This window comes from Myotis nattereri, assembly GCF_964212035.1.
Source record: "Myotis nattereri genome assembly, chromosome: 10".
Taxonomy (NCBI): Eukaryota; Metazoa; Chordata; class Mammalia; order Chiroptera; family Vespertilionidae; genus Myotis; species Myotis nattereri.
In genome coordinates this window covers 41494703-41522311 of record NC_138085.1, presented here as the reverse complement: position 1 = coordinate 41522311, position 27609 = coordinate 41494703, and the positions used below count along the sequence as shown (strand labels likewise).

General features: G+C 52.1%; 1 protein-coding gene across 4 annotated transcripts in view; it reads left to right on the top strand.

Moving 5' to 3' along the window:
- Nucleotides 1–27609, top strand: part of DYSF (dysferlin) — a gene marked incomplete at its 5' end in the record, with an annotated part of 186782 nt that overhangs the window by 19665 nt on the left and 139508 nt on the right. For all 4 annotated transcript variants that reach the window (XM_081100952.1, XM_081100950.1, XM_081100951.1 and 1 more), the window contains 9 exons: nt 10071–10176; nt 18186–18300; nt 19646–19738; nt 20089–20300; nt 22177–22305; nt 22758–22820; nt 23802–23852; nt 26223–26253; nt 26868–26983. In XM_081100952.1, the coding sequence (XP_080957078.1) occupies nt 10071–10176; nt 18186–18300; nt 19646–19738; nt 20089–20300; nt 22177–22305; nt 22758–22820; nt 23802–23852; nt 26223–26253; nt 26868–26983 (916 nt within the window). The remainder of the gene's footprint in view (nt 1–10070; nt 10177–18185; nt 18301–19645; nt 19739–20088; nt 20301–22176; nt 22306–22757; nt 22821–23801; nt 23853–26222; nt 26254–26867; nt 26984–27609) is intronic.

Below are 27609 nucleotides of genomic sequence, written 5' to 3'. Positions count from 1 at the left end.
ACCTACTTGATGCTTGGCACGCTGTAGTTGTTCAGTACGTGGGAACTATTGGTAGTGGCAGGATCTATATAGAGGCACATACATAAGCCACACTTATGTGTGAATATGACACTAGACCAGTGATGGCGAACCTATGACACGCGTGTCAGAGGTGACATGCGAACTCATTTTTTTGGTTGATTTTTCTTTGTTAAATGGCATTTAAATATATAAAATAAATATCAAAAATAGAAGTCTTTGTTTTACTATGGTTGCAAATATCAAAAAATTTCTATATGTGACACGGCACCAGAGTTAAGTTAGGGTTTTTCAAAATGCTGACACGCCGAGCTCAAAAGGTTCGCCATCACTGCACTATACCCATGCCCCATGTGGACACATGGCTGTACCTGGTGTGCACCAACGTATCGCATACATATATGCACACATATTCTTTTATTAAAAACTAGAGGCTTGGTGCACAGATTCATGCACTGGTGGAGTCCCTCAGCCTGGCCTGTACCCTCCCATAATCTGGGACCCCTTGGGGGATGTCAGACTGCCAGTTTTGGCCTGATTCCCGTAGACCAGGCCGAGGGACCCCACCGGTGCATGAATCCGTGCACTGGGCCTCTAGTATGCATATAAGATCTTGGTTAATCTCTTCCCACCCCCCCCCCCTCCCCTTCCCTCTAAGATTCATCAGTCTGTTCCATGTTTCCATGCCTGTGGATTGAGTGTCTGCCCCCCTGGTGGTCAGTGCGTGTCATAGCTACTGGTCGAATGGTTGAATGGTCATCCAGTCACTTAGGCTTTTATATTATAGATGGATAACTTAAAAACCCCCACACAAGTTAAAAATTATAAGTATTTTTATAGGCTAAGTAAGCTCCATTTTTGGCTCAGTGGTAAGAACTGAAGGCTCCCAGGTTCAATTCTGGACAAGGGCATGTACCTGGGTTGCAGGTTCCATCCCCAGCACCAGTTGGGATGCGTGTGGGAGGCAACCAATAGCTGTGTCTCTCACATCGATGTTTCTTTCTCTCTGTCTCTCCCCCTCCCTTCCACTCTAAGGATCAACGGAGAGAATATCCTCAGGTGAGGAGTAAGAGGACAACATAGTTATAAAAGGAAAAGTGCAAGTTCTCCCACCCACTCCCCATCCTCCCCTTCCCTCCAGTGGTGTCCATTGTTTGGAAATATCCCCTCCCCTTTTCCTAAGCAAATGCGAGTGTCTGTTTACATACATGTGTATACATTTACCTACACAAAAATGGAATTGTGCTCGACATATTGATCTGCACCTGGCTTTTCGTCACCTCATCATGAACTCTTTTCATCAAGGTGTACTGATCAACCCATTTTAAATGGCTGTGTGTAGTTCACAAAGTGGGTGCACCAGGCTTCACCCCCACCACAGTACCCTTATTTTTAAAAAAATATATTTTTATTGATTTCAGAGAGGAAGGGAGAGGGAGAGAGATAGAGATAGAAACATCAATAATGAGAGAATCATTGATTGGTTGCCTCCTGCTCCCCCCCCCCCCCCACACACACACACACACTGGATATCGAGCCTGTAACCCAGGCATGTGCCCTGACCGGGAATTGAACCGTGACCTCCTGGTTCATAGGTTGATGCTCAACCGTTGACCCACTTGGCCAGGCCCGCAGTACCCTTATTGACTTCTATTTAGATTCTTTCCAATTTCTGGCTCTCAAGTGATTATCCTTTGAACATCTTTATCCAAATGTTTCTATGTCCCTACACTATTTTTTCTTTTGGAGAGGTCTTTAGAAGTGGGATTACTGGATCCAAGGCTAGGGGTATGTAACATTTTCCAGATTCTACCAGAGTACTTTTCAACATGTTGCCCTAATTTATGACTACCAACAGAGGAAAATAAGTGTCTGTCAGTTTTTAATTTTTGTTAGTGCCGTGGGGGGGGGGGGGGGAATGGTTATCTTATAGTTTGTGTTTCCTTGACTAGTAAAGTTGAGCATCTCTTCATGTGTTTTTTGCCCATTTGTATTTCTTCTTCTGCCAGTTACCTAGCCTTATATTTTAGTTGCTTGTGTTTTTCTTAGTCATTCATGGTGGTTTGTATATTTAACCCTCAGTCTATTTTATGCTTGCCACCTGTCAGTTGCTTTGTCACAGAGTCATTCCACACAGAAATGGACAGTCACTCAGGTGTGTGTGTGTGTGTGGACATTTAAAGAGGCTGAGAGGTGGTTTGCTGTAGCTAGAAGTTGGGGAACGTAGGCCTCAAGTTCGGCCCTGGGTTTCAGCACGCAGGTTGGCAGGCCCCCCTTTCTGGAATCCTGGGGGGCTTGTTGGGCAGGAATATTTATAGTCCACCACCCCATTGTTCTCAGCCTGGAACAATTGGAAGTGCTGAGGCTACCCTTATTTTCCAAGGATTTTTTAAACTAGGTTTTGTTCTGGATTCTATCCAGGGCATCCCTGGCGTTCAGAGTAGTTTCTGTTTCTTTCTCTGAATTGAAGTGGGAAACTATTTAGAGTGAGTCTCAGGCAGCCCCAGGGAATCAGGTATTGGTGAGAAGGCTGCCAGAGGCCAGGCCGGCTCAGGGGGTGGGAATGTCCGGCTGTCCCTGGTTTCCTGCCCCTTGTGGCCAGGCACGCATGGTTGAGGGCTGGCGGGCTCACGGGTGTCTCCTCCCCCCAGTGCGTGCGTGTGGACGTGTCTGGCTGGGACAGGGGCTCTCTGGCTTTCCCGTCACTCCGGACACTTTGAGAGGAAGGTACAGCTGAGTCACTGATGAATGTGTCTACATATTTTAGTGGGTTTGTCCTTTTCTTAGTTTAAAAGGTAAAGAATGAGAAACTGCCCTGGCCGGTGGCTCAGGTGGTTGGAGTGTCGTCCTGTGCACCAAAAAGGTTTCAGGCTCCATTCAGTCAGGGCATGTACCCAGGTTGCTGGTTTGATCCCTGGTCGGAGTGCCTATGGGAGGTAACTGATCGATGTTTCCCTCTTGCCCTGCTTCTCTCTTTAAAATCAATAAAAACATATCCTCCTATGAGAATTAAAAAATAAAAAGAGTGAGAAACTGACCCATGGAAACCTTTCTGGAGCTATTTTTTAGGAAATAATTTCAAAATTATAGAGTAGTTGCAAAAATAGAACAAAACATACATATACTGTTGCCAGACCTGCACCCTACACCCAACCCTCGCTCTATCTCTGCTCCCTGTCCCAGGGCACAGCCTTCCCAGTCACCCCCCGAAAACTCCAGTGCATAGTGTAGCCCAGTGGTCAGCAAACTCATTAGTCAACAGAGCCAAATATCAACAGTACAACAATTGAAATTTCTTTTGAGAGCCAAATTTTTTAAACTTAAACTATATAGGTAGGTACATTGTTATTAACTTAATTAGGGTACTCCTAAGGCTTAGGAAGAGCCACACTCAAGGGGCCAAAGAGCCGCATGTGGCTCGCGAGCCGCAGTTTGCCGACCACTGACCTAGAGGATGGGGTGGGCCATACCATGCAGGGCCACTAGGAAAACACCAGGGTGAGTCAGGAGGCAGAGGGGTGAGGGGAAACATGGACAGAGCCTTTGCTGTGGTTTCTTTTGAAAAGGGCTCGCAAGGAGGGTAAGAGGGCTGGGGATTGGCTAGTTTGAGTAATTTCGGCAGCTTCTGGAGGGGGGTGGCTGTCTGGAGTTGTGTGGTACCTCCCTGGGGTGATCAGGGCCGGGGAATAGTGCCCTGGAGTGTGGGAGCCCATAGTGGCGGGGGTGTGGGCTCTGGATTGGCTGCTTTGCACTTGCAGGTGTAGAATTTACTATCTCTAGAAATTGGCTAGCCCTGGCCCCAGACACCAAAGCATCAAAATACAGAGACTAATAGGCATGCACATGAATGCAGCTTGGAATTTGATTTTTTTAAAAAGTTGGACCTGATCAAACTTTTAGGCTGGGTTCCTTTTGTTTCTTTCCTGTTGTTCTCATGGGCTCTGAGGTGTCCCAGCTGCTCTGGGGTGTGGTACAAGGCCAAGCACGGAGTCTGGCTCTGCCTCTTACTGGTGTGAAGTCAGGCAGGTTAAATGCCTTTCTGAGTTCCAGTTTCATCACTGTGTAGTGGGTTGACCAGTAACAGTACCCACACCAACAGGGAGGGGGGCGCTTTTTTTATACAGTGGTTGGGTGAGGGGCAGGGACATGAGCTGAGGTATTCAGCTGAGGAAGTTTCAGCTGCAGGGGGTCAGCAAGGTATTCAGGAAGAAGTCAGTATCTGTGTGGGGGTCGTGGAGAAGCCAGTATCTGTGTCTGGCATGCTGATCTGTTAGAAATGCCAGGGGGAGTCCATTATCTCGTCACACGTCTGCATGTATCCGATGCTGGGCTCTCTCCGACCTAACAGTTGCTACTTCATCACTCTAATGTTGCTACTGTTATGAATCGTCATGTAAATATCCGATATGCAGGATATATTTTCATTGTTACAAATTGAACATAATTAAAGCATAGTGATTAATCACAAAAACAATATGTAATTATATATGTGTTTTCCGATGGTCTTAGGTGACCCCTGTGAAAGGGTCGTTCGACCCCCAAAGGGGTCGCGACCCACAGGTTGAGAACCGCTGCTCTATAGGCATTGAACAGTAACTTTCCATTCTCCCTTTTCCTGAGTCTCTGGCAGCCATGAGATTAGGCTCTCTGTCCGTGCTTTTTATTCCTCGAAGTATTGGTGGTTTATTGTACACACACTTTGCACATTTTTAAAAAAAAGTGTTGAAGGTTTTCCATAGAGAAGCTTATGGTGTACTTCCCATGTCCACCGCATGGACCACGCTGGATTTAAATATTTACCCCTCGTCCGCAATGGACATCTGGGCTGCCTCCCATGCTTTCTTTTCACAATGACGTAAAATGGTCCGATGTTTTAAAATAAAATTGTTTAGATTTCTTTGTGCTTCATGAAAATAAACTTACTTGGCCACATTAATGCACTCCCCCCACCCCCCACTTCAGGCTCAGATTTGGAGGCCACCACCCCATAGCTCTTTTCCCATCTCCGACAGGGCAGTGGCCCTAGTGGATGGTGGATTTGGGAATGAATTCTTTTTCCGTGGAGGAAAAATGTGTGTCCTGTGAATATGGAAATTGCTTTGACCTCTCCCGCTCTCCTGCGTGCCAGCTCCTGTCTCCTTCTGTTTCTGGGTTGGCAGCAGCTCTTTCAGCCCCTACGCTTCTGCCCCCACATTCCAGGAGCGGCTGAAACACAGTCCAGCCCAGCCCGGAGGGATGACGAGGGATGGGGGCCGGGGGAGAGGGGGCTCTGGGGAGGCTGAGAGAGCAGTGGCATTTTTCTGTGAGTAGGTGCAGGGGGTGGGGTCAAGGCCCACGGGGGTTTCTTTACCACCAGCAGGGCCTCTGCACACACCCAGAGCTGCTAGAGGCAGCCTGTACAGGCCCCCAGGTCCCTCCCTGCCTCTGTGACCCCTCCTGAACCCCCCTGCCACACTTGGCCATGGGTTGGTGCCCACTGAGAGTGGGGCATGTCTGATTTGGAAGCCTGGGCCCTAGGGTCTATTCTCAGTCAAGGGTTTGGGTCCTCCCACTCCCCAAGCCCCCGGAATAAAGCTATGGCTCCTGCATCCTCTGGGAAATGAAGGAACAGCGGCCATCAGGGCTTCCTGTGATCAAGCCCCTGACCCCTGCTACCTCCCATAGAGTCCCTCCTCGGCTCCCCCAGTGCAGTTCTGTGCTCCCCACTCAGGGCAGCCCCTCCTGAGGCTCGGGGCAGGCAGCCTGCCCGCAGCCCTTCCTTCTAGGGGCGTGGGGGCCCGTGAAGCCACCCAGCTCCTCAGGGGGACTTCCAGGGTCTACGGCAGGGGTGTCAGGTGGGGCATTTCATAGCCCAGAAAGACATTTCAGGGAGGAAATAACAAGCTGTCCTTCGTGGCCAGAGGTGCCTGGGCTGGCAGGGGTGGGGCCTGCCCTTCCTTCTGCATTTCCTGCCATTGTTCCTGCCCCTCTTCCTGGAATTCTCCTGGGGGAGGGGGGCGGCTGGGCGCCAGAAAGGGAGGCCGAGGCGGCCTGGCTCTGCTGTGTGTGCGGCTGATGACCAGGCCTGCTGCTGCCTCTGCTCCTCTGCCCGCCTGCCTCCCGCTTCCCCAGGCTGACCCCCCAGGGACTCGGGGACCCAGTCTCAGGGCGGGCCCCCTGAGAGGAATTGCCCCACTCTGCAGCCTTGGTGTTCCCGTGAGGGACAGGGTCACTCTGACCACCAGTGTCACATGGACGCGCAGGTCCTCTATACCCACTATCTGATCGTTTTGGTTTTGTAAATCCTCACTTGAGTACATGCTTAGAGAGAGGGAGAGACAGTGAGAGAGATCGACAGCGAGCAAGAGAAAGAGAGAGAGACAGACAGAGACAGACACAGAGACACAGAGACTGTGTGAGAGAGAAACATCCATCAGTTGCCTTCCAAACGCTCCCTGCCGGGGATTAAACCCACAACCTGGGTATGTGCCCTGACCGCCAACCGAATTGGCAATGCTTCGGTACACGGGACAGTGCTCAACCAATCTGGTCTCTTTGATAGCGCCTGGGTCCCAAGGACACTTCAGGCCACACATGGGGGACAGACGTCTCCCCCTCACTGGCCCCGGGATGGAGACACTCCAGAGCCCTCAGTGAACTGTGGTACAAGTCTGCTCCACACTCCAAAGGAATGTAACACAAACCATCCCAAATCCTAGAAAATGTGACGCTACTGGCATGGTCTCTACCAGAACCCAGAATGAGTATCAGTGAACATCTGTCTTTTTAGTCCTTTCTCTAAAGAGATGTTAGAAAAATGCGTGTTGCACATACACCAGGCGTATTGCCTTGCTGGCAAGGGTACTGCAAGGTGGCCAAGAGTCTGCTGGTTCCCAGAGGGATGGAAAAGGAGGGGTTTTGTTGTGCAGAAGCTTGCATAAGCAGCTAGTTTATTTATTTAGCATCTTAAAGTATGCATGACAAAACGTAACCAATTTAACCAGGGTCAGCAAAGAAAAGGGTTATGAGTTTATTTGAGCCAAATTTTGAGGACATGCCCAGAAGCAAGGTCTCAAGGGATTGCGAAAATGCTCCCGGGAAAGCCCATTTTGCAGACCTTGTTATGCACCTAGAATCAAAGGAGGAAGCATAAGGAAGGTGCATGGACTCCCTTGGTGGTAGAGGCAGGAGAAAGCAAAGTTGGGAAACCTCTAGGATTGGATAGACTGCAAATTAGAGACATACGTCTTTCAGACTGGTGGGTACAGGATGAGTGACAGTGTGCATTTACAGCACATGGAGATGGAATGCGGGGAACCAGATGACCAGGAAGTGCTCTGTGGTCTAGTGATCTGGTGCCTGGGGCTGTGCCTTCCAGGGTAGGAAAAGAAAATGACTGACATTTCAAAGTTATGCTATCCTAGATGTGCAAGAACACGGGGCAGGGCTCCATTGAGGTAAAGATTAATTTCCTGGAAGGAAGCCATAGGCCTAGGACGTGATGCCCGCTGTGACCTGGGCCACAGGTTTTTACACAGCCCCCTTTTTGCTCACACCATTCAACGTGTACCGCTCAGTGGCATTAAGTACATTCACACTGCTGTGCAACCATCACTACCATCCTTCTCTAGAACGCTCTTGTCCCTCTACATTGACCCTCTGCACTCACGAAATTTTAGCCCCTTTTCCTCCTTTCCACTCAGCCCCAGATAACTGCTATTCTACTTCCTGTCTCTAAAACTTGCCTACTTTAGGTATCTCATGTAAGCAGAGTCATACACTTTTTACCCCTTTGTGTCTGTCTTATTTCATTTAGCATAATGTCCTCAAGGTTCATCCCCCTGTTGTAGCAGATGTCAGAATTCCTCTCCTTGTTAAGTCTGAATAACGATCCATTGTATGTACCTGCCACATGTTATTTATCCTTTGATCTGCTGATAGCCTCTTGGGTTGCTCCCACCTGTTAGCTATTGTGAATAATGCTGCTATGAAGGTGGGTGGACAAATATCTCTGTGAGTCCCTGATTTTAATTCTTTGGGTAAATGCCAGAAGTGGAGTTGCTGGGTCGGATTGTAGTTCTATTTTTCAGTTTTCGAGGAACCACTGTTCTGTTTTCCACAGTGGCTGCACCTTTTTCATTCCTACTCACAGTGCACAGGGTTCCAATTTCTCCACATCTTCAATAACATTTGTAGTTTCCTCCCTTCCTTCCTCCCTTCCTCCCTTCCTTCCTTCCTTCCTCCCTTCCTCCCTTCCTCCCTTCCTCCCTTCCTTCCTTCCTTCCTTCCTCCCTTCCTCCCTTCCTTCCTCCCTTCCTTCCTTCCTTCCTCCCTTCCTCCCTTCCTCCCTTCCTCCCTTCCTCCCTTCCTTCCTTCCTTCCTCCACCTAATGGGTGTGACATTGTAAGCAGTGGGTTTTAAAAATCAGCTAATAGCCCTGGCTGGGTGGTTCCATTGGTTGGAGTGTCATCCCATATACCAAAAGGTTGTAGGTTTGATCCCTGGTTGGGGTACAGACAGGAGACAACTGATAGGTGTTTCTCTCTTACACTAATGTTTCTCTCTCTCTCTCTCTCTCTCTCTCTCTCTCTCTCTCTCTCTCTCTCTCATCAATGAAACACAGCCTCGGGTGAGGATAAAAAAATTATCAGCTAATTAGGTCAAGATTAAAATTTCATTTCATGAGATTATAAAAACCCATATTCAAATCAGTTGTTACAGAGACCAGATGTGCTATTTATTCACGAGGAAAGAAAATGAAAAAGCAGATGAGAGGACACCGCGGCAGAGCCTTGGCTGTGCGGGAGGCGCGCAGAAGTTCCGGGCAAGCACCAGGCCGCAGCCGCGGTGGACACAGGCCACTTGCTGTCCTTCTGCCACTGCGGAATGCTGTTGGCCCCTTTCATAGCTTATGGAACGTCACCGTTTTCCCTGGCGACCTACTGATTCCTAAGAGCCCATCGTGTATGGGGTCCCCTCCCCTCAGTGAGAGATGCGGCTCTGGTGTGTGAGGTGTGACCGTCATGGGCTGCCCTCAGAGACAGGACGGTCTGTTTGTTTTCATGTATAATCATTGCTGGCCAAGCTCTAGGAGACCTGTGTAGACGCCTGTGCAGACTGGGTCAGTGTGCTGCTGAGGCCTGGGAGCAATGCGGATGTGCTGAGGGACTGCCCCTGCTTTCAGGAGACGCCCACGTGGTGGATGGCTGAGGTCTGAGGGCCAAGACAAGTCCTTCTGTGGGGCACCCAGGCCGACAGGGGTGGAGGGCTGGCCCTCTGGGGAGGGGCAGAAAGGGGTCAGAGTTGACCTTGGGGGAAGGGAAGGTGTGCCTCTGGTGCAGGGAGAGGGGCCTGGCCCTCCAGGGATGGTGATGGGGTGCCTAGGAGGAGGGGTCCTAAGTGACTGGTGTTCTAGGCAGATCAGCTTGTCTGTGTGGTTTGCGTAGTGGTGGTGTTATGGGGTGGGGCCACAACATTAGTAACAAAGAAACCGAATTTCCGGAGGATGAGGCCCAGAAATCAGGATTTTAAAAAGATTCCCAGGTGATTCTAATGTGCAGCCAAGGTTGAGAACCACTGGACTAGACTATAAGCCAGTGATGGCGAAACTTTTGAGCTCGGCGTGTCAGCATTTTGAAAAACCCTAACTTAACTCTGGTGCCGTGTCACATACAGAAATTTTTTGATCTTTGCAACCATAGTAAAACAAAGACTTATATTTTTGATATTTATTTTATATATTTAAATGCCATTTAACACAGAAAAATCAACCAAAAAAATGAATTTGCGTGTCATAGGTTCACCATCCCTGCATAAGGCTCACAAGAATGTGCCTCAGGAACATTGATTCACCTAGGTACAGAGTCCGCTGCTTGTCTCCCACATTCTTTCACAAATGGAGTTAATTATCGGCTAGCAAGAGAGTGCAGTAGAAAGCAGGTTACTGGGACAAATTCAGATTGCTAGCCCCCAAAATCTCTTATGCTCCCCATCTGTGGTGGTGGTGAGGGGTGTGGTGAGAAACAAGCCAGACACAGGCTAGTTTTCTAGATTCTACTTTTCCCTCCTCTCAGGTTCCTGGGGGAAGCCAAGATCCCACTCCGGGAGGTCCTCGCCACCCCCAGCCTGTCTGCCAGCTTCAATGCCCCGCTACTGGACACCAAGAAGCAGCCCACGGGGGTAAGTGCTCACGGAGCCTCCGCACAGGCCAGTTTCCGGGCCGAGGCCTTGCCTTTCTGATCCCAGAGTTGTGTGACTCCAGCTCCCAGCAGCCAGGTCTGGGCCTGCCCACCAGGGCTCAGGGTACCTGGGAGGGCTCTAGGCTGGAAGAGAGGGGAGGGGGGCCACAGGCAGCCTGGTCCCACCTGCAGGGTTAGTCATCCTTGGCTGCCCTGGGTCCCTTCCTGGGGTTGGTCTTCCCAAGCTCCCCGCATCCTTGGGTATCCCCACCCCAGTCTCCCTGGCGGCTTTTCTCACCATCCAACCTCCTTCTCCAGATCCAGAAAAGCTGAGTCATCTGGGTCACAGATCACAAGGGAAGGGAGACAGACAGACATCCCTCTCCCTGGCACCCGGACCTGTCAGAGCCCTTCCTTTCCTCCATTGTCTTCCCGCCCCTCCCCCAGCCTGCCCAGTGCTCTCCCAGTTCTCCCAGACAATTTCCAGCCCCCAACTCTCGCCTCCTGCTATTTTTAGTGAGCTAAATATACCCTGCAGGGTTCTCTCTTCCTGGTCAGTGGAATTCCTGACCTTCCCTTAGGGCCAGCCTCCCAGGATGCCCTGGGGGAATGATCGATTTGGTAAAGCTTCCTCCCTGTGGCGTCTCAGGGGGTGGGATACGGTGGGGGGTTTGCGGCTGAGTTATTTCAGACAGAGTGGGGCTACCTTGCCCCATGGAGTGTGTGTATGGGTGTGAGTATAAGCGAGTGTGTGAATGTGACAGCGGGTGTGTGAGTGTGTGAGTAGATGAGTGTGAGCGTCTATGGGTGTGAGTGTGTGTATATGAGTGTGAGTGTGAGTGTGTGTATGGGGAGGCTCCTGGCTGGCTTGGTGAATCAGAAGTGGCCAGTCTGAGCAGGGCTCTGAATGGCATCACTGTGAGACCTAGAGAGACGGTGACTGAAGTCACACGGGAATCGATGTCCAAGTGGGGACATGCATCAGAGGGTGCATCTCCCACACGCTCAGGGGACTTGAATAGACTCAGTTATACAGGTTACGGGCTCAGACTTACAAGACGAGCCCCCCGCCCCCCATGCCAGTCACAAGTCCAGGTTGTGCTGACCGACTGGCTATAGATTCGAAGTTTCAGCGACCCTGTGCTTGGGTTCAGTTACTTTCCTAGAGCGCCTCACAGAACCCAGAGGCCCATTTAACTTCCTGGATTCCTGGGTTATTGTAAAAGGATGTAGCGTAGGAACAGCCAGGTGAAGAGGTGCAGAGAGCAAAGTGGGGAGAGGGCCAGGAGCTTCCGTGCCTCCCAGGCCCACCATTCTCCCCCATCTCCTCGTGCGCGTTCACCAGCCCAGACGGCTTCGGTTCTTGTTCTGTGGGGTTTTTATGGTGGCTCCATTACAGAGGCATGAATGATTAAATCATTGGTCATTGGTGATTAAACTCAATCTCTAGCCCCTCATTCCTCCCTGGAGGATGGGGTGGCTGGGGAAGTGGGGGGATCGTGGGGCTGAAAGTTTCAACCCTCTAATCACATGGTCTCGCTCTCCTGGTCACCTCATTCATACAACAAAAGGCACCTTTACCACCCTCATCACTTAGGAAATTCCAAGGGTTTTGGGAGCTCTGTGCCAGAAACAGGGTGCTAAGACCAAATATGTCTTTCTTATCCTAAATCACAATATCACATCACTACGGTCCAGAAGGACCCTGGGGACATCTGAACTCCCCTCGGGGGTCCTGGAGAGGCTGTGAAGGTGTGAGCTCTAGTGGAGAAATGGGGGCAGGCATCAGCGGCTGCTGAGGGCTGTTTTGAGTCAGGGATGGGGCTCCTCCTTTACTTTGTGTCCGGCCCCCAGCGCCTCCAACCGGGGTTTCTCACTTCCCAGTCGAGCTGCTCAAATGTGTCTGCCTCTAGCCCTGTGTGCACCCCGACACTGGTTCCTGCAGGCTCAGCATTGGCTCCACTCCGAGCTCAGGGGCGCACCCACCCCTGGGACAGAGCTTTTCACACTGGGTCCCTGTCCATGGGCCGAGCCAGGCTGGCAGCGTCCCCAGAGGCCTGGCCGCTCCTCCTCTCTCTGGGTTCCCATGGCCTGTCTGCAGTCGGCTCACCTGCTGCCTTCTCTTCCCCGGGCTGGGATCCCTGTTGGCTGCAGAGCTTGTCAATCCTTCACAAACCCTGTCTCCAAGAAGGGGGTGTGAGAGCCAGAGGTGATGGATGGGAGAGGAGGGCTGGGCCCCGCTTGGGTGAGCCCCCAGCTGAGCACGGCCTGGGGGAGAGGGGGCCTCCCTCCTGTGGCGAGGCCTCAGGACTGTCTTCTAGTTCCTGTGACAGCACGAAGTCATGGGGCAGCCCCAGGCAGGTCCCAAGACCCTCTGTGCTGGGGCTTCCTGGGTACCCGGGAAGGGGCCGCACTGCAGTGGGAGGCACAGGAAACGGGGATGTGGCAGAAGGGACAGGGCCTTGCCAGAAGCCGTAGCTTCTCACTGGCCTTTTATCGAAGCTGATTTCTGGCTGAGCCCAATGGGCCGAGCATGCCAGGCTCCCCTCCCCGAGTGGCTGCCTCAGAGGGCCGAGGGGGCCCACTGGTGGAGTGACAGGAGTGAACACAGGGCCTGTGGGACCCGTAGAAAACCCTGGAAGGGCTGAGAGGGGGCGGGGGCTGCCGTCCATCTGCCTGTCACTCCGTGTCCTCTTCGAAGTCCCTTCAGATTGGCACACTGGGCTGCGGGCCATGGGAAGATGCCAAATCTGCCTCAGACAGATTCCAGACTGAAGAGGAAAACGCTACCCCTGTCCTGGGGGAGCCTCCAGCACGGGGGTGTGGACACACAGAGGAAAGAAGTCACGTGCTCACAGATGGAGAGGGAGAGAGAGAGAGAGAGAGAGAGAGAGAGAGAGAGAGAGAGACAGAGAGACAGACTTGCTCATGAGGGTCTGGCGACACCACGAACACTGTCGGCATTGCCTCAGCCTTGACAGCCAGAGTCAGATCAGAAAAAGAAGCCCATCGGTGCGGAGTGCACCTGGAACCTGGTGGTGTGGTGGGTCGGGAGCCAGGAGGAAGCGTGTTGGAGGCAGGGACCTGGGGTGGAGCTGAGCAGGGCGGGAGTGAAGGACCCCAGAGCCCGGCTGCGTGACCTGTAGGGGGATCTGATGAGTTGTCCCCTGTCTTTGCCTTTGGTTTCTTGGGCCTTCCTAGCCTGGGGGCCAGACAGGACCCTCAGAATTCCGTGATATTGTTGACCGTGACCCCAAGATGGCAGGCATGGGTGACTCAGGTTCCTGCCTCCAGATGGTCGACACATGACGGACTGCTAGGATGTCTGCGTGGTGGTGCTGGGGTTGGAGAGCTGAGGATTGGGGCTGTCATGTGGGGAGACTTAAAGAGGGTCCTACTGGGGGCTGTAGGCCAAGGTCATGTGGTCTGGGAAAGCATGGAGCTCACACTTCCCACAGGAAGAAAATCTCAGCGCTGGTTATGTCTGGAGTTGGGGAGAGGGGATGAAGTATGATGTCCCGGTTGGGATGGGATGTCCTGACTGGGGGTGGGATCCACAGACATGCCCTTTTCCTTTAGATCCTCAGCAGAGCTAGAGGCTTCCAGTATTAGCCACCTCTGGTTTTGAAGCAGTGGCCCCTGGACTCTGCCCCCTGGTGGCGAGATGTGTTTTAGATCCTGGTTCTAGGTCCTTGGAAGCTGCCAGGGCTGTTCCTGTGGCTCCGTGACGGGCCTGTAAAGGATGGAGCTGGCTCTGGGCTGTACGTCTCTCTCAGGCGCCTGGAGCCAGCTCTTCAGGAGGTCGGTGTGGTTATCAGTGTGGAGGAAACCGGGTCCTTAGGAAACCCCAGGGAGGGCTGCCCAGGTGGCCTTGGGATTCTGGGGTTGCGGTCCTCCCTGCTTCTCCAGAGGGCTGCCCCGGAGCCCAGGTGCTGACATCCAGGCCGTGGGGTTACACTCCTGCAGCTCCAACTCCGCACAGAGATGCAAATGCCCCCGGGTGGTGTGGGAGGGGGTGGGTGGGCAGGGTGAGCCCTGAGAAATAGGAAAGGGTGTTCTTCAAGGGGAGCTGGTCCCAGGGTCAGGGGACCTCAGTCACCAAGTGTTAGAAGAACCTGGGGCTGAGGGACGCCCAGGCTGTGCCCTCTTTACGTTTTTGCTCCATTTTCTTCACCGGGGTCCACTCAGACCACGAAACTCTGCAACCTGCACTCCCTCCTGCTCCCCTGACCCACTTGGCTCACCCTTCCTTTTCTTCCTCACGTGCTGTATAATTTATATATTTATTTTGTTTATCATTTATTGTCTGTCTGCTCTGCTAGATGTCAGCTCCATGGGGGCGGGGCCTTTGCTTTGTTCCCGAAAGTATCCCAGGATCCCAGTGCCTGGCCCCGTGCAGGTGCTCGGTGTGTATTTGTGGGGGGAACGAATGAATGAAAATAGGCCGGACCAGCTACTTCAGGTGGGGTCCCCCTTCCCCTCTTTCGGAAGCAGGACCCACTCAGGCTGAGCCATGCAGACACGCCACGCAGGCCAGCCCCGTGGGCATGTGGTTGAATTCTCTGCTGTCACCATCTTAAAATTCTCGGTAAATTTGTAACAAGGGGCCTGAAATTCTGTTTTGTATCAGGCCTGCAAACTCCGGGGCTGGTCTTGAGGTCACATGACTCCTGGAGAGGAGGAGTCAGCATGGGGGGCGGGGGGGCTGCTGTGTGTCTCTGCTGAGTGTGAATCCTGTGGTTAGAGCAGAAGCAGATTTCTAAGGGTTTCTTAACCTTTTACTTAAAAGCTAAGGTTCAGAGAGGAGCTGCAAGAGTAGGATAAAGAAGATTTTTGTCCTGAACCATTTGTGACTAAGTTGCCAATTTTCCTGAATTTAGTGTGTATTTTCTCTGATTAAGGACTTTCTCCTACTGAACCATAACTCAACCGTCAATACTGATAAAATGGTCACTGAGATAGCACTGCATCTAATGCAGTGGTCCACCTCCAAGTTTCTTTTGTAAACCTCACCTAAGGATATGGTGAGAGAGAGAGAGAGAGAGAGAGAGAGAGATCAGTTTGCCCTTCATAAGTACCCCAATTGGGGACTGAACCTGCAAACATGCCTGGCAACCTTTTGGTGTACAGGACGATGCTTCAGCCACCTGAGCCACTCTGGCCGGGCTCACCAACCTCTTCAACAGTGTCTTTTAGAGCAAAAAGATCCAATTAAGGATCATGCTGTGTTAGTTGTTTTGACTCTTTAGTCTCCTTCCCTCTGGGAGAATTCCTCAGTCTTTCTTTGACTTTTACAACCTGAAACCTTGACATTTTTGGAAATACAGGCTTGTAATTGTCCCTCAGTTTGATGTTTCCCCACAATTAGATGTAGGTTGTGCATCTTTGGCAGGAAAATCACACAGTGATGCTGGGCTGCCCTATTGTATCCAGGGGGGCTATGACTCTGATTTATTTCATTACTGTGCTATTAAGCTTGTTTGTTTGTTTTTTTTTTGGTTAAAGTAGCATTTGCTGAATTTCTCCACTAACCCCAAATCCATTGCTCTAAGAAGTAAGAATTTGAGGGGGAGGTACTTTGTGCCTCATTCAACTTTCACCCATCAATTAAAAAAATATTTTTATTGATTTCAGACAGGAAGGGTGGGGGAGAGAGAGATAGAAATATTAATGATGAGAATCACTGATGGGCTGCCTCCTGGACGCCCCTTACTGGGGATCGAGCCAGCAACTTAGGCATGTGCCCTGACCAGAATTTAATGGAACCGTGACCTCCTGGTTCATAGGTCGACGCTCAACCACTGATTCACACAGACAGGGCTACCCATTAGTTTTAACAACCACTGTTGCTTCTTGGTTGGGTTTATTATTATTTTTTAATTTATTTTAGGGAGAGAGTAAGGGGCAGAGGAAGAGAGAAAGAGAGAGAGAAATATGAGGGAGAAACATGGATTGGTTACCTCCCCCACTTGCCCCAACTGGGGATTGAACCTGAAATCTGGGTATATACTCTGACTGGGATTTGAACCCTTGACCCTTCGGTGAATGGATGATGCTCCAGTCAACTGAGCCATACAGGCCAGGGCTAATGGTTGTGTTGATGATTGTTAAATGGTGGTATTTTAAATTAGTTATTTTTGTGTGTGTGTGAATCAGTTGGCATTTCACTGTAAGAAAAAAGCTTCCTTCCTGTTTGATTTACTTACTTATTTCCATTTGGAATCAGGTATTTTTCTTTTAGTCAATGGTTTAATGTAATTATCTTTTATTTTCATGTTTAAATTGTCCCAGATTAGGCCAGTGGCAACCACTGACTCATTGTCCTTTTGACATGTTTCTATCATTTTTTGATTATTTCCTTGGTTTCTGGCATAAAATGTTTCCGGGTTGTCTTCTACCAATCCTGGCCTAACCCTGCAATTAGTTATTTCTCCAAAGAGCACAAATAATTGCCTTTTGATGAAGTGGAGAAAAATAGAGATGTCCAGATCCACCCCAACCTGATTGGAGTCTCCAGGAGTCAGGCTGGGCACGGGAGGGCCTGGGTATTTGGGGACCACCCCCCCCCCCCTCTTTTTTTCCTTCTTTGGGTTGCAGGAGCCTGGGATGCCAGTGCGAGGCACTCTGGCTGCGCGCGTGGCGACACCTGGTGGTGGTGTAGGAACCTGCAGCGGCGGTTAGGCAAGGCCTCGGACCCAGATATTTAAAGGGTCTCACTGCCTTCCCAGGCCTCCTGCAGGGTCTCCTGGGATGTGGAGCTGCTCGGCAGGCCTCCTTCTGAGGGTTCTGAGCCCCGCCCCCCCCCATCCCTGCCTTTCCTTAGCCTGGCTGCCCCTGCTCAGGCCTCAATCTGAGGGTTCAAGCCCCAGAGCTGGATGACATCCAGGGCCTGGAGCATCTTCTGTCTCAGAATCAGATTTTGCTCCAGGACCTTCTGGAAACCTCTACGATTACTCAGCTGAGAGAGAGACCTAGTGAATCACACTAGAGCTGCTCAGACGGTATTATGCATCATTAACAATGACATTTATAAAGAGTTTGTCAAAACCTGGGGGCGTGCTTACTGTCTAACATGAAGTGAAAGAAAAGCATTTTATGTATAACAGAGCTGTACACTGTTTAAAAGCCATTAGAGATAATGATATCGAGAAGCAATTATAGCAGTTTGTTTCCTTTTGCCTTTGTTCAATAGAGCACTTATTACTTTGATTGATAAAAAGGCTACTCCAGGAGGCCTGTTGGCCCTGGGGTTCCAGGGAAGGCCTGGCCAGGCCCCCACTGGCCTAGGAGCTGCAAGGCTGGAGAGCTTGCTGTGACTGCACCGTTTCTTCGGGTTCAGGGGCCCTTTGAGCAGCGCACCACTTATGGTGGGTCAGTGGGTGGGGACACAGGCAGCCTCCCCCTGTCCATTCCAGTGATGTGACCAGTCCCTCTCCTCTTGGGTGGTCAACGCTGGAGCCGCGGGAGGTGAGGTGGGGACAGAAGTGCCTTTGGGAGTGAAGAGGGCTCAGAAAGCCTGTCTCGGAGCTGGGGCCGAGCAGAACAGGCTGAGCTGTCTGTGGAGACAATCCCCTTGTCTCCTCGGCCCTCGGCTGAGCAGAGAGGTCAGGTCTTGGCTGAGAGTTGAAAAATTCTTAGGAGAGGCTGGGTTGCTGACTCATTTATAGAAGCTTATGATGTGCTCTGTCCTCTCATCTAATCCTCATTGGACCCCCGGGGGAAGGTGCTATTGCTATTACACCCCCTTTTTTATAGAGGAAGAAAGTGAGGCACAGAGAGGCTACAGACGTTGCTGAAGGTTGCACAGCTCCTGGGTGGCGGAACCTGACTTCAGATTCTGGGCTCTTATGCTGAGGGAGCCCTCAGAGTGGCTCTGTCACAGCCTCCTGCAAACCTGACCCTCCTCAGAGCCGTCTTCCTCCATGGAGGGATGAAAGGAACAGGAAAGATGGTGGAGGGCGGTGGCTGAGGCCAGTGCACCCACCTGCTCCCCTCCCCCCTCTCTTTCAGGCCTCACTGGTCCTGCAGGTGTCCTACACGCCGCTCCCCGGAGCTGTGCCCCTCTTCCCACCTACCACTCCTCTGGACCCCTCCCCGACTCTGCCTGACCAGGATATGATGGCTGGTGAGGAGCCCCCTCACCTTGGAGGTCCAGGGAAGAGGCCCAGCCAGGCTCCCCGAGCATGGGGGCGGGGCCACAGTGAGGCTGCAGCAGCCTGTGCGGCCTTGGGGGGCGGGGGAGGACACGGGGTGGGGTGGGGGGGGGAGGGGATCCTGAGAACTGCCAGGAGGCATGCTCCCCAGGTGCCACTCGGATTAGTGGGAGGATGTGCCCCCCTCCAACCCCCCCCCCCGCAGCTCAACTCGGCTCCATTGAGGGAGCTGTGCCTGGGCGGGTGCTCACACTGTGCGCCCCGCATGGGTGGGTGCTGTCGTGTAGAGGACACGCCTGTGGGACAGGGCCTTTTCCCAGGTGATGCCGGAGGCCCCACCCACTCCCCAGAGCCCAGTGCCTCCCTGCCCGGGACCTAGCAGGCCTTGGGTGATGACATGGGACAAAAGGGCTGGAATTTGCTTGAAAGAGCTGGGGGTCGAAGTCAGGGGACATGAGTTACAGTCTCACCTTTGACACCCAGTAGCTGTGTGACGTTGGGCTGGCCACGCCCCCTCTCTGGGCCTGTAGTTCATCATTTGTGAAAAGAGCAGACACGGAGTCCCACGGTTGCTTCCGCTCGCTCCACTTGCCTCTGCTGGGCTTGTCAAGGGAGGACCCAGCCCAGGGTGGCTGGCTGACAGTCAGGGGCCTGGGTGGCCGGGCCTGCTGGGTGGGCAGGAAGCTACACAGGTGGGCCAGGTGGGGACTCGCCCACGGAAAAGAGTCTACAGCTTCTCTCCTGGTAAAGAGACCTGGAGGCAGACGCAGCACAACCTGAGCAGCCCCTGTCCCCATGTGGAGCCCTGTCTCCGGGTGCAGCCCCTGTCCCCGTGTGGAGCCCCTGTCCCCGTGTGGAGCCCTATCTCCGGGTGCCCCAGGCCAGTCCGGGAGCCCAGCCCTGTGTGGGCTCTTGGAGAGGGGGCGGCGCAGGCCCGTCTCACTGAGGCCTGCCTGTCTGAGCTTGGCGATGGGAGGTCACTCTGGCTGGGGTACAGGTGGAGGGAGGAAGGAGGGGTGCTCCTGGGGACAGCGGGTGGGAGCCTGCAGGACCCTGAATGTTCTGGGGCAACTTCTGAGGTGGCTCTGACAGAGGTAGGTTCACACTGGGCAGGGGAGGCTCCCAGAGGTGCCCAGTTCCTGGTCCCGCCTGGAAGGTGGTGAGAGGGACAGTCCCCCCCAGATGTGGCATCTGCTCCTGAGCTTCATGTGGGGCTGGGCTTGCAGGGAGAGCAGGGTTGGGGGGAGAGGGGAGCTGGCTGGCTTCCCTTACCCACTCCCTCCTCCCCTCCTGGGGCTGTGCCCGCCCACGTGCCAGGTGGGGGACAGAGCCAGGCAGAGACGTGGTCCCTGCTCAGTGACAGCACTGTGGACACAAGATACTCGGGGAAGAAGTGGCTGGCCCCCACGGGTGAGACACGGCCAGGGCTGTCCTGACCCACCCGTTCCCTGTAACCATCTCACAGCTGCCGTCGTCAGCTCACGGGAGTGGGCCGCGGTGGCCAGGGGTTCACCTTGCAGGACGGGCGGGGGGCCATTCTCTCTCCTTCCTGTTGACTAACTGGACTGACCGCCCCCACGTGTAGCTGCTGGACGCGTCTCTTCTCCTTCCTCATCCATCCTGGCTCATCGATGGGGGAAGGAGAGGGGCTGGGGTGGTGGTGAGTACTGGTGCCGTGCCCTATGGACCCCCATTTACCTGGCTGGGTCCCCAGGGCAGGGCCAGAGGGACCAGGACTCACTAGCACCCTCTCCTCCCAGACACAGGAGGAGAGGGGGACACCGAGGACCAGGGCCTCACGGGAGATGAGGCAGAGCCCTTCCTGGACCAGACCGGCCCCCCAGACCCGGGGGCTCCTTCCACGCCCAAGAAGCCAGCTTCCCACCCTCCCCCATACCACCCGGGGAATAAAAGGAAGAGAGGCGCCCCCGCGCCCAGGAAGGTGCTGTCGGACAAGCCGCAGGACTTCCAGGTAAGGGCCGTCTGCGGCCACAGTCTCCCCTTTGGTGGGCCCACGGCTGTAGTGCTGGTGCCTGCTTGTCTGTCCCAACTCAGGGGAGACCCTAGCAGTGCTCCTGGGGGAAGCCTGGTTTTCCGGGGCTGGGGAAGGTGTGGAACAGGCAGTCACATCATAGGGCCTCAGAATAAGCCTCTGCCCAGCCCTGGTTCTGCTCTTAAAAAGGGGGTGGGGGGGTACACTGCAGAGATTCAGCATGTCTGTTTGCCAACCAGAGTTTACCTGGCTCGCTAGCTCCTGCTGCGCCAGGTGTGGTCCTTGGGCATGCAGGGCGAGCATCAGCTGAGAAGCTGCCTGGCTATGTTTCCTCCCCCGATATCCACGCCCTTCCTTCGTGCCATGATTTTTCTGAAAGTCTGTGAAATGTGAATTTGTTTAACCTCTTCAGGTAATGACACTATTAACCCTTTGACGTGTTTTTATCCAAAAATCCATTCCATTTTATTTGCCTTTTAATTTTGGTCCCTTGTTTATCTGTTTGCTTTTCTACAAAATGTTCCATTTTGATAGAGTTGCACTTAGTGGTATTTAACGCTTCAGAACTACTTTTAAAATTAAAAATAGGAAACAGCCTGGCCTAGCTCCGTGGTTGAGCGTCAACCTATGAACTAGGAGGTCATGGTTCGATTCCCGGTCAGGGCACATACCTGGGTTGCGGGCTTGAACCCCAGTGGGTGACGTGCAGGAGGCAGCTGATCAATGATTCTCTCTCAGCACTGATGTTTCTATCTCTCCCTCTCCCTTCCTCTTTGAAATCAATAAAAATAATATAAAAAAAATAGGAAACAAATTTTTAGTAAGTGCAACAAATTGTAAAAATATATTTTAGTTTTAAATCATGGTAATTTAGGCAAACGTGCCAGCTATCAGCCTATGTTTGCCTGAAAGACAAAATTCTAACGTATTTTTATTATTCCCAAGACATGTTCTTATTGCCTTTTTTTCCTCCTTAGAAGGTTAATATTTATATTGTAGAAAATATGGAAAAGACAGCAAAAAGAAGAGAATAAAAACCACTCATCTACCTTTCCATTGTTATTAATAATATATTCTTCTACAGAATGCTAGTTTAAAAAAATCAATCAATCAATAGGTAACTACTGATTAGGAATTAGAACCAGTACGCATTATTTTTCCCATGAAAATTGTTTTAATATTTTAAAATTTCGTACTTTTGAAACCTTCGTTTACTTATAGTCAGTGGAGGAAACTCTTAGTTTATTTCTCAGAATGTGAACAGCGTTGCATCTTATAAAGAGCAGAGACGGGGAGCCTTACTCTCTGAGTTCAGGCTCTGAGGGAATTGTCATTGCCGGATGTTCAAGCCACTTAAAAGCATCAGCGTCAAAGGCCTGCAGGAACCTGGGGAGGGATGCCTGGCCCGGTGCCAGGAATTAATGCCGCAGCTTACCTGGTGCCTGGCAGCTCTGTGTGGAAACGTGGGGTGTATAGGAGCAAGGGACCTGGGTGGGGCCTGTTTTCACAAGGCTTTCCCAAGTCTTTAAAAAAAAATACATGTTTTTGTTAATTTCAGAGAGGACGAGAGAGGGAGAGAGAGATAGAAACATCAGTGATGAGAGAGGATCATTGATCAGCTGCCTGGGGATCGAGCCTGCAACCCAGGAATCGAGCTGTGACCTCCTGGTTCGTAGGCTGATGCTCAAGCACTGAGCCACGCCTGCCGGGTTTCTCCTCTTTAATAACCTTCCCGAGACCTGCAGTGAGGATGGTCCCCGAGATTTCTGATTTTTTTTCGGGGCGGGGGGGAGCGGGATGTGTGTTTCTGACCACTTCTGCTTTCCTCCTGCTCACACCCCCTCTTGGCTTTCAGATCAGGGTCCAGGTGATCGAGGGGCGCCAGCTGCCAGGGGTGAACATCAAGCCCGTGGTCAAGGTCACTGCCGCTGGGCAGACCAGGCGGACGCGGATCCACAAGGGAAACAGCCCACTCTTCAATGAGGTGGGAGGCAGTGGGGCTAGGGCTGGGGCCCTGGTGGGCCTCTGATGGGGAGCACACAGCCGACGCCCGGCAAGCCTCTCAGTATTTACATAGGCGCTGACTTTGGGTGGAGACATGTGCCACCCAAAGGTGTGAACAGGCTGTTGGAGGAACGGGAGAGATGGTTTTAGCTCGTGTTCTTGCCTTGGGCTCCCACAGCTCCACATCCCTGTCATCCTGTAGGGCCAGCCACTCACCTGGTCCCTGAGATGACGACCTCTGTGGAGTCAGGGAGGGGTCGTCCCAGAATCTGTCAGGTCCCAGAGCTCAGTGCGGGCTGAGCTCATTCCACGATTTCCGATTTCCGTGTGGACCAGCCCGAGTGCTGTGGTGGGTGGTTGACTCTCTCCCGGGCCTGGGGGCCTGGGCATCGGCAGGCACTCACTCGTCTCCCTTCTGCCCTGAACCAACAGACTCTGTTCTTCAACGTGTTTGACTCTCCAGCCGAGCTGTTCGATGAGCCCATCTTCATCACGGTACGTGTGGTGACCAGAGGTCCTCTGTGGGCTGTGTACACGCACATGCCCGTCACACATGCACGTGTGGCAGAGAAGCCGTGAAGCCGAGGGCATGAGTGCTGTGCAGAGGCTCACCTCAAGGCTGCTGGTCACGGAAATGCCTCCAGCAGTTGAGATGGAGGCAGCAGCTGAGAGGGAGAGCCCGCTGCTCAGCACCCCCAGGTGTCTCTGGTCAGGGTCCTGAAATCATTCTTGTAGCGGGAACATTGATTTTCATCTTATACTAGAGGCACAGGTAGAGTCCCTAGGCCTGGCTGGCGATCAGGGCCAATCTGTGGGGTGACCAGTGGGGTGATCAGGGGGCCCCCACTGGCACCTGCCTTGGCCTGCCTGATGCCGCCTACTTGCCAGCAAATTGCGCCCCCTGCTGCCACCGCTGCTGCAAGGGTGATGGGGGGCGGGCCCGCTGGCACCCACCCTTGGCTGGCCTGGGGCCTGTGGGCTAGGGGCAGCTCCTGCGTTTGAGCGTCTGCCCCCTGGTGGTCAGTGCGTGTCATAGAGACCGGTCAGTCCACCGGTTGTTTTGCCATTTGGTTGATTTGCATATTAGGCTTTTATTATATAAGATTGTTTGTCCATGTGCCATTTCTGGCCAAGATTTTCTTCTTGGCTCTGGCAGCTCTTTTCTCCTTTCCTCTAAAAGACAATATAGGTTAGTGGCTAAAAGCATGGGCTCTGGAGCCAAAGTGCATTCTCACCCTGCCGCTGCCCTTTAGGAGTTGTGTGATTCTGTGCAAGTCCTGTAATCTCTCTTTCTTTGCCTCTGTTCTTCATCTGTGAAATGGGGAGAATAATAGCACCTACTCACAGGGTTCTTGTGCGGGTTAAACAAGGCTTAGCACAATCTCTGGAGTAGAGTGCGGGGGGAAGAGCTATCGGGCCGGACCCTGTCTGGGCCAACCTTTACTTGTGAGAGTTTTAATTTATCTTTCCCTCCAGGTGGTGGACTCCCGTTCCCGCAGGACTGACGCTCTCATCGGGGAGTTCCGGGTAATGGTTTATGTTCTTTGCAAGCAGCCAGTTCTCGCGTGTCCGTGTGAGCGGAGGCTCTGTGGGTAGTGTGTCAGGGTTGGCACTTCAGAACTCCTGTCTTGGTCGGTGTTGGCAAAATAGAATGAACAAAACAGGGTCTCCCGGCCCGGAAATCCTCTCCACAGCCGTAGGAGGGAAAGAGCACTGTGTGACTGAGGAATCATTGAGCCAGCGCCGGTGTGCGTCCCGGCACTCCACCGAGAGGCTGAGAGGCAGAAGTCTCTTCATGTCGTGTCCAGACACAGAACCCAACCCCCACAGGTTCTCAAGATGGACAGTCACTCGTCCTCCGGCGAGCGGGCCTGACAGCACGGTCACACGTCCGCGTCCTCACGCGACCTGGCCCTCGGGGTGGCCGTCTGTGTTGTCAGGTGACTTTATCCAGAGGGAACAGAAAACAAGCTCACGTTTTCAGGAGGGGACGTACTTTACCCCTCGGAGCAAGGCAGGCCCTGAAGTTAGGCCCTTCCCTCCCCACAGAGATGGGGAGAACCGGGGGGGGTGGGCGGGGGGAGATGCGTCTTGGGTCACAAAACTGAGGAAAGGCTTATTTAGATTCTAAAAAGATCCATTTCGCCCCAGCTGGTTTAGCTCAGTGGATAGAGTGTCAGCCTGTGGATGGAAGGGTCCTGGGTTCAATTCCAGCCAAAGGCACAGGCCCAAGTTGTGGGCCTGATCCCCAGTAGGAGGCAGGAAGGAGGCAGCTGATCAATGATTCTCTCTCATCATTGATGTTTCTCTCTCTCTCTCCCTCTCCCTTCCTCTCTGAAATCAATAAAAACATAAAAAAATTTTTTAAAAAAATGATCATTTCAAAGAAAGAGAAAATACTTAACATTTGCAAGTTGTTAAGGTAAATGTTCTGCCAAAAAGAGGGAAGAGAAGTCTCTTCCCTTATTTCTGATAGGGGTTCAGCTTCTTATTTTTATCTTGTATTTGTCCTGACACCTGGACCGGCAGCGTGCAATTGGAGTTTCGGCAGCGCTCCTCCTGGTTCGGACCATCAGGGCCAGTGAGACGCCGGTGCTCTGTGCCGGGGCTCACGTCACCCAGGGCTGGGAGTGGGACCCCAGGTGTGCAGCGAGTCACTCGGGTGGGGCAGTGGGGGGTGAGGGGAGCCCGCCCCCGCCCCCCTTATTTGTCTCAAATAGTGCAGAAGTGAACAGGCCCTTCTGGAGAACTGAGAAACGTACAGTTCAGCTCAGAGAATTGCTTTCACAGGCTACACACAGGGAAGCAGCTAGCCAAGGAGACCTCCCTGAATGCTGTTGTAATGTAATTCTTACTGATTTCCTCATTTTTGAGTCTTCAAGCATTTATCAAATGGAAAGAAAGGGCACAGCTTACTTTAACCTCCCCTGCTATGCAAATAAAACGTGACCCCTTTCCTCTGGGAATTAAGCCACCAGGTAGAACACTAGGTCTCTCTTCCTGGGGAGGCAGTTTTCAAAGGCACGGGCTCCAGCCTGTCGTTCTGTAACAAATGGGTCTTCATTGTATTTGGAGTCGCTAATCTTTGAAACACTTCTTGTCCTGAGAACCCGACAGTTAAGGTAAAACACTTTTTTCTAATGATCAAAGTAATCCATGATTTAAGAAAATATTTCTCAGAACAGCTTTAGGTTCATGGCAAAGTTGAGAGGACAGTACAGAGTTCCCACATATCCCTGCTCCTCCCCCCAGTTTCCCCACCATCAACATCACCCTCATCTATGATTTTTTTTTTTTTTTACAGAAAGTTATAAAATACAGGAAAGAACAAAAATAAAATAAAACCCACCCAAATTTACCACCCAGAAAGAGCACAGTTCCAGCTGTATTTCCTTTCCTCTTTCTTTTCTGTGCACGTATATACTTGACCAAACTTTAATAAAAATAAATTCCACTTTTAACCTGGCCAGTGTAGATCAGTGGTTAGAGCAGGGGCTCGTGCAAGGGCGGGTTGTGGGTTCGATTCCTAGTCTGGGTTAGGGCGCCTGTGGGAGGCAGCCAGTTGATATATCTCCCCCTTTCTCTCAAAATCAGTGGGAAAGACATCCTTAGGTGAGGATTAACAACAACAACAACAAAACATTCCGCTTTCTTCCTTCCCATGTATTATCAAAGGAGGAACATCTCCCCATGCCGCCCTATGTTCTTCAAAACATGATGTTTTTTGAAGGTCTAACTGGCTTTATTAAGTGATTCACGAGTCGCCAGCATCCCGTCCAGCTACCAGAGGGCAGTCCCTTCAGAACATGATTTTTCATGGGCTGATACGATGCACCACACTTTATGTAGCACTCCAGGGGCAAGAGTGTGATGTGTGTTCTCTCTGTTTAATTTCAGATAGATGTGGGTGCCGTCTACAGAGAGCCCCGTGAGTCACCTTCTCGTCACCTTGGCCATGTCCTTGCTTTTTGGTCTGGAGGCTGCTTGGGGGACACCCAGTTCCCTCCTGGGGCGTTTTAGGATGTAGAGGTGGAGTTAGGTCCTGGGGGTTTTAAGATGCGGAGGTGAGAGCTGCAGGAGTGAGGGAGGGCAGGCCTCCACCTTCCAGGAGGAACAGGCCCCCCAGGGAGCGCCAGCCCTCATGAGGGTCTCAGCGGGTCAGCCAGGGATGCTCATTCTGGGAGGCCCCAAGCAAAGGCAGCTGGAGGCTGGGGTCACCTTGGACAGGGGTGGGCCGGGTCATTTGGGTGACACATCTAGCATTTCTCCACAGCCAGGTTTCTGCCCTGCCCCGGTCACCTCCTGAGGGGAGAGGTAAATGGCCCCGAGTCTGGCTTTGGGGTTCCTGTTAACGTTTCTGACTCCAACCTACTTGCACACTCCAAGCACCTTTTATTCTACAAGTTGCATGCTGCCCCCCTGTCCAGTGGATGAGTCCTTCATCTCACCCACGTGTAGTCAGTCTGCCCTCGGCTCCCGGATGTGGTTGCAGACCTGGGTCCTCCCAATAACGTGACCACCCACGGACGTTGTCTCCCGTAGGACACGCCTTTCTCAGGAAGTGGCTGCTGCTCTCAGACCCTGATGATTTCTCCGCTGGGGCCAGAGGCTACCTGAAAGCAAGCCTGTGTGTGCTGGGGCCTGGAAACGAAGCGCCTGTGAGTCCATGTCCCTTTCCTCCTCACAGCACCGTACCTGGTAGCGGAGGGCCAACCGACCAACCAACAAACCAACAAGCAACTTCTGTTTTTCTGCTTTAAGAGAACACACAGTAATTGTGAGAAATGTAGGCTACGTGGAAAAGTCTCAGTAAAAAACGAATCACTCATAATTCTACCACCCAGTGAGAACTGTTATTAATATCTCTTTGCATATCCTCTCAGAAGGATATACATTCGTATTTTCTTCTCTTAATACTTTTTTGATTGAGGTCTGACATGTAACACGTTAGTTTCATGTTATATGTTATACTGATTCCATATTTGTGTATATTGTGAAATGATCACCACAGAAAGTCTAGTTACATCTGTCACCTCACATAGTTACAAAAAAAAATCTTTTTTCTTGTGGTGATAACTTTTAAGATCTCGTCTCTTAGCAACGTCCCATATGCATTTTACATGATTAACTATAGTTGCCATGCTGCATCTTATGTCCCCATGACTTGCCGCTGGAAGGTTGTACCTCTTGACCATCTTCCCATTTCCTCCACTCTTCCCTCCCCCCCGTCTCTGGCAATCATCTGTCTTTTGCATATTTTTCTTCTTTGCAGACGTGAGATCAT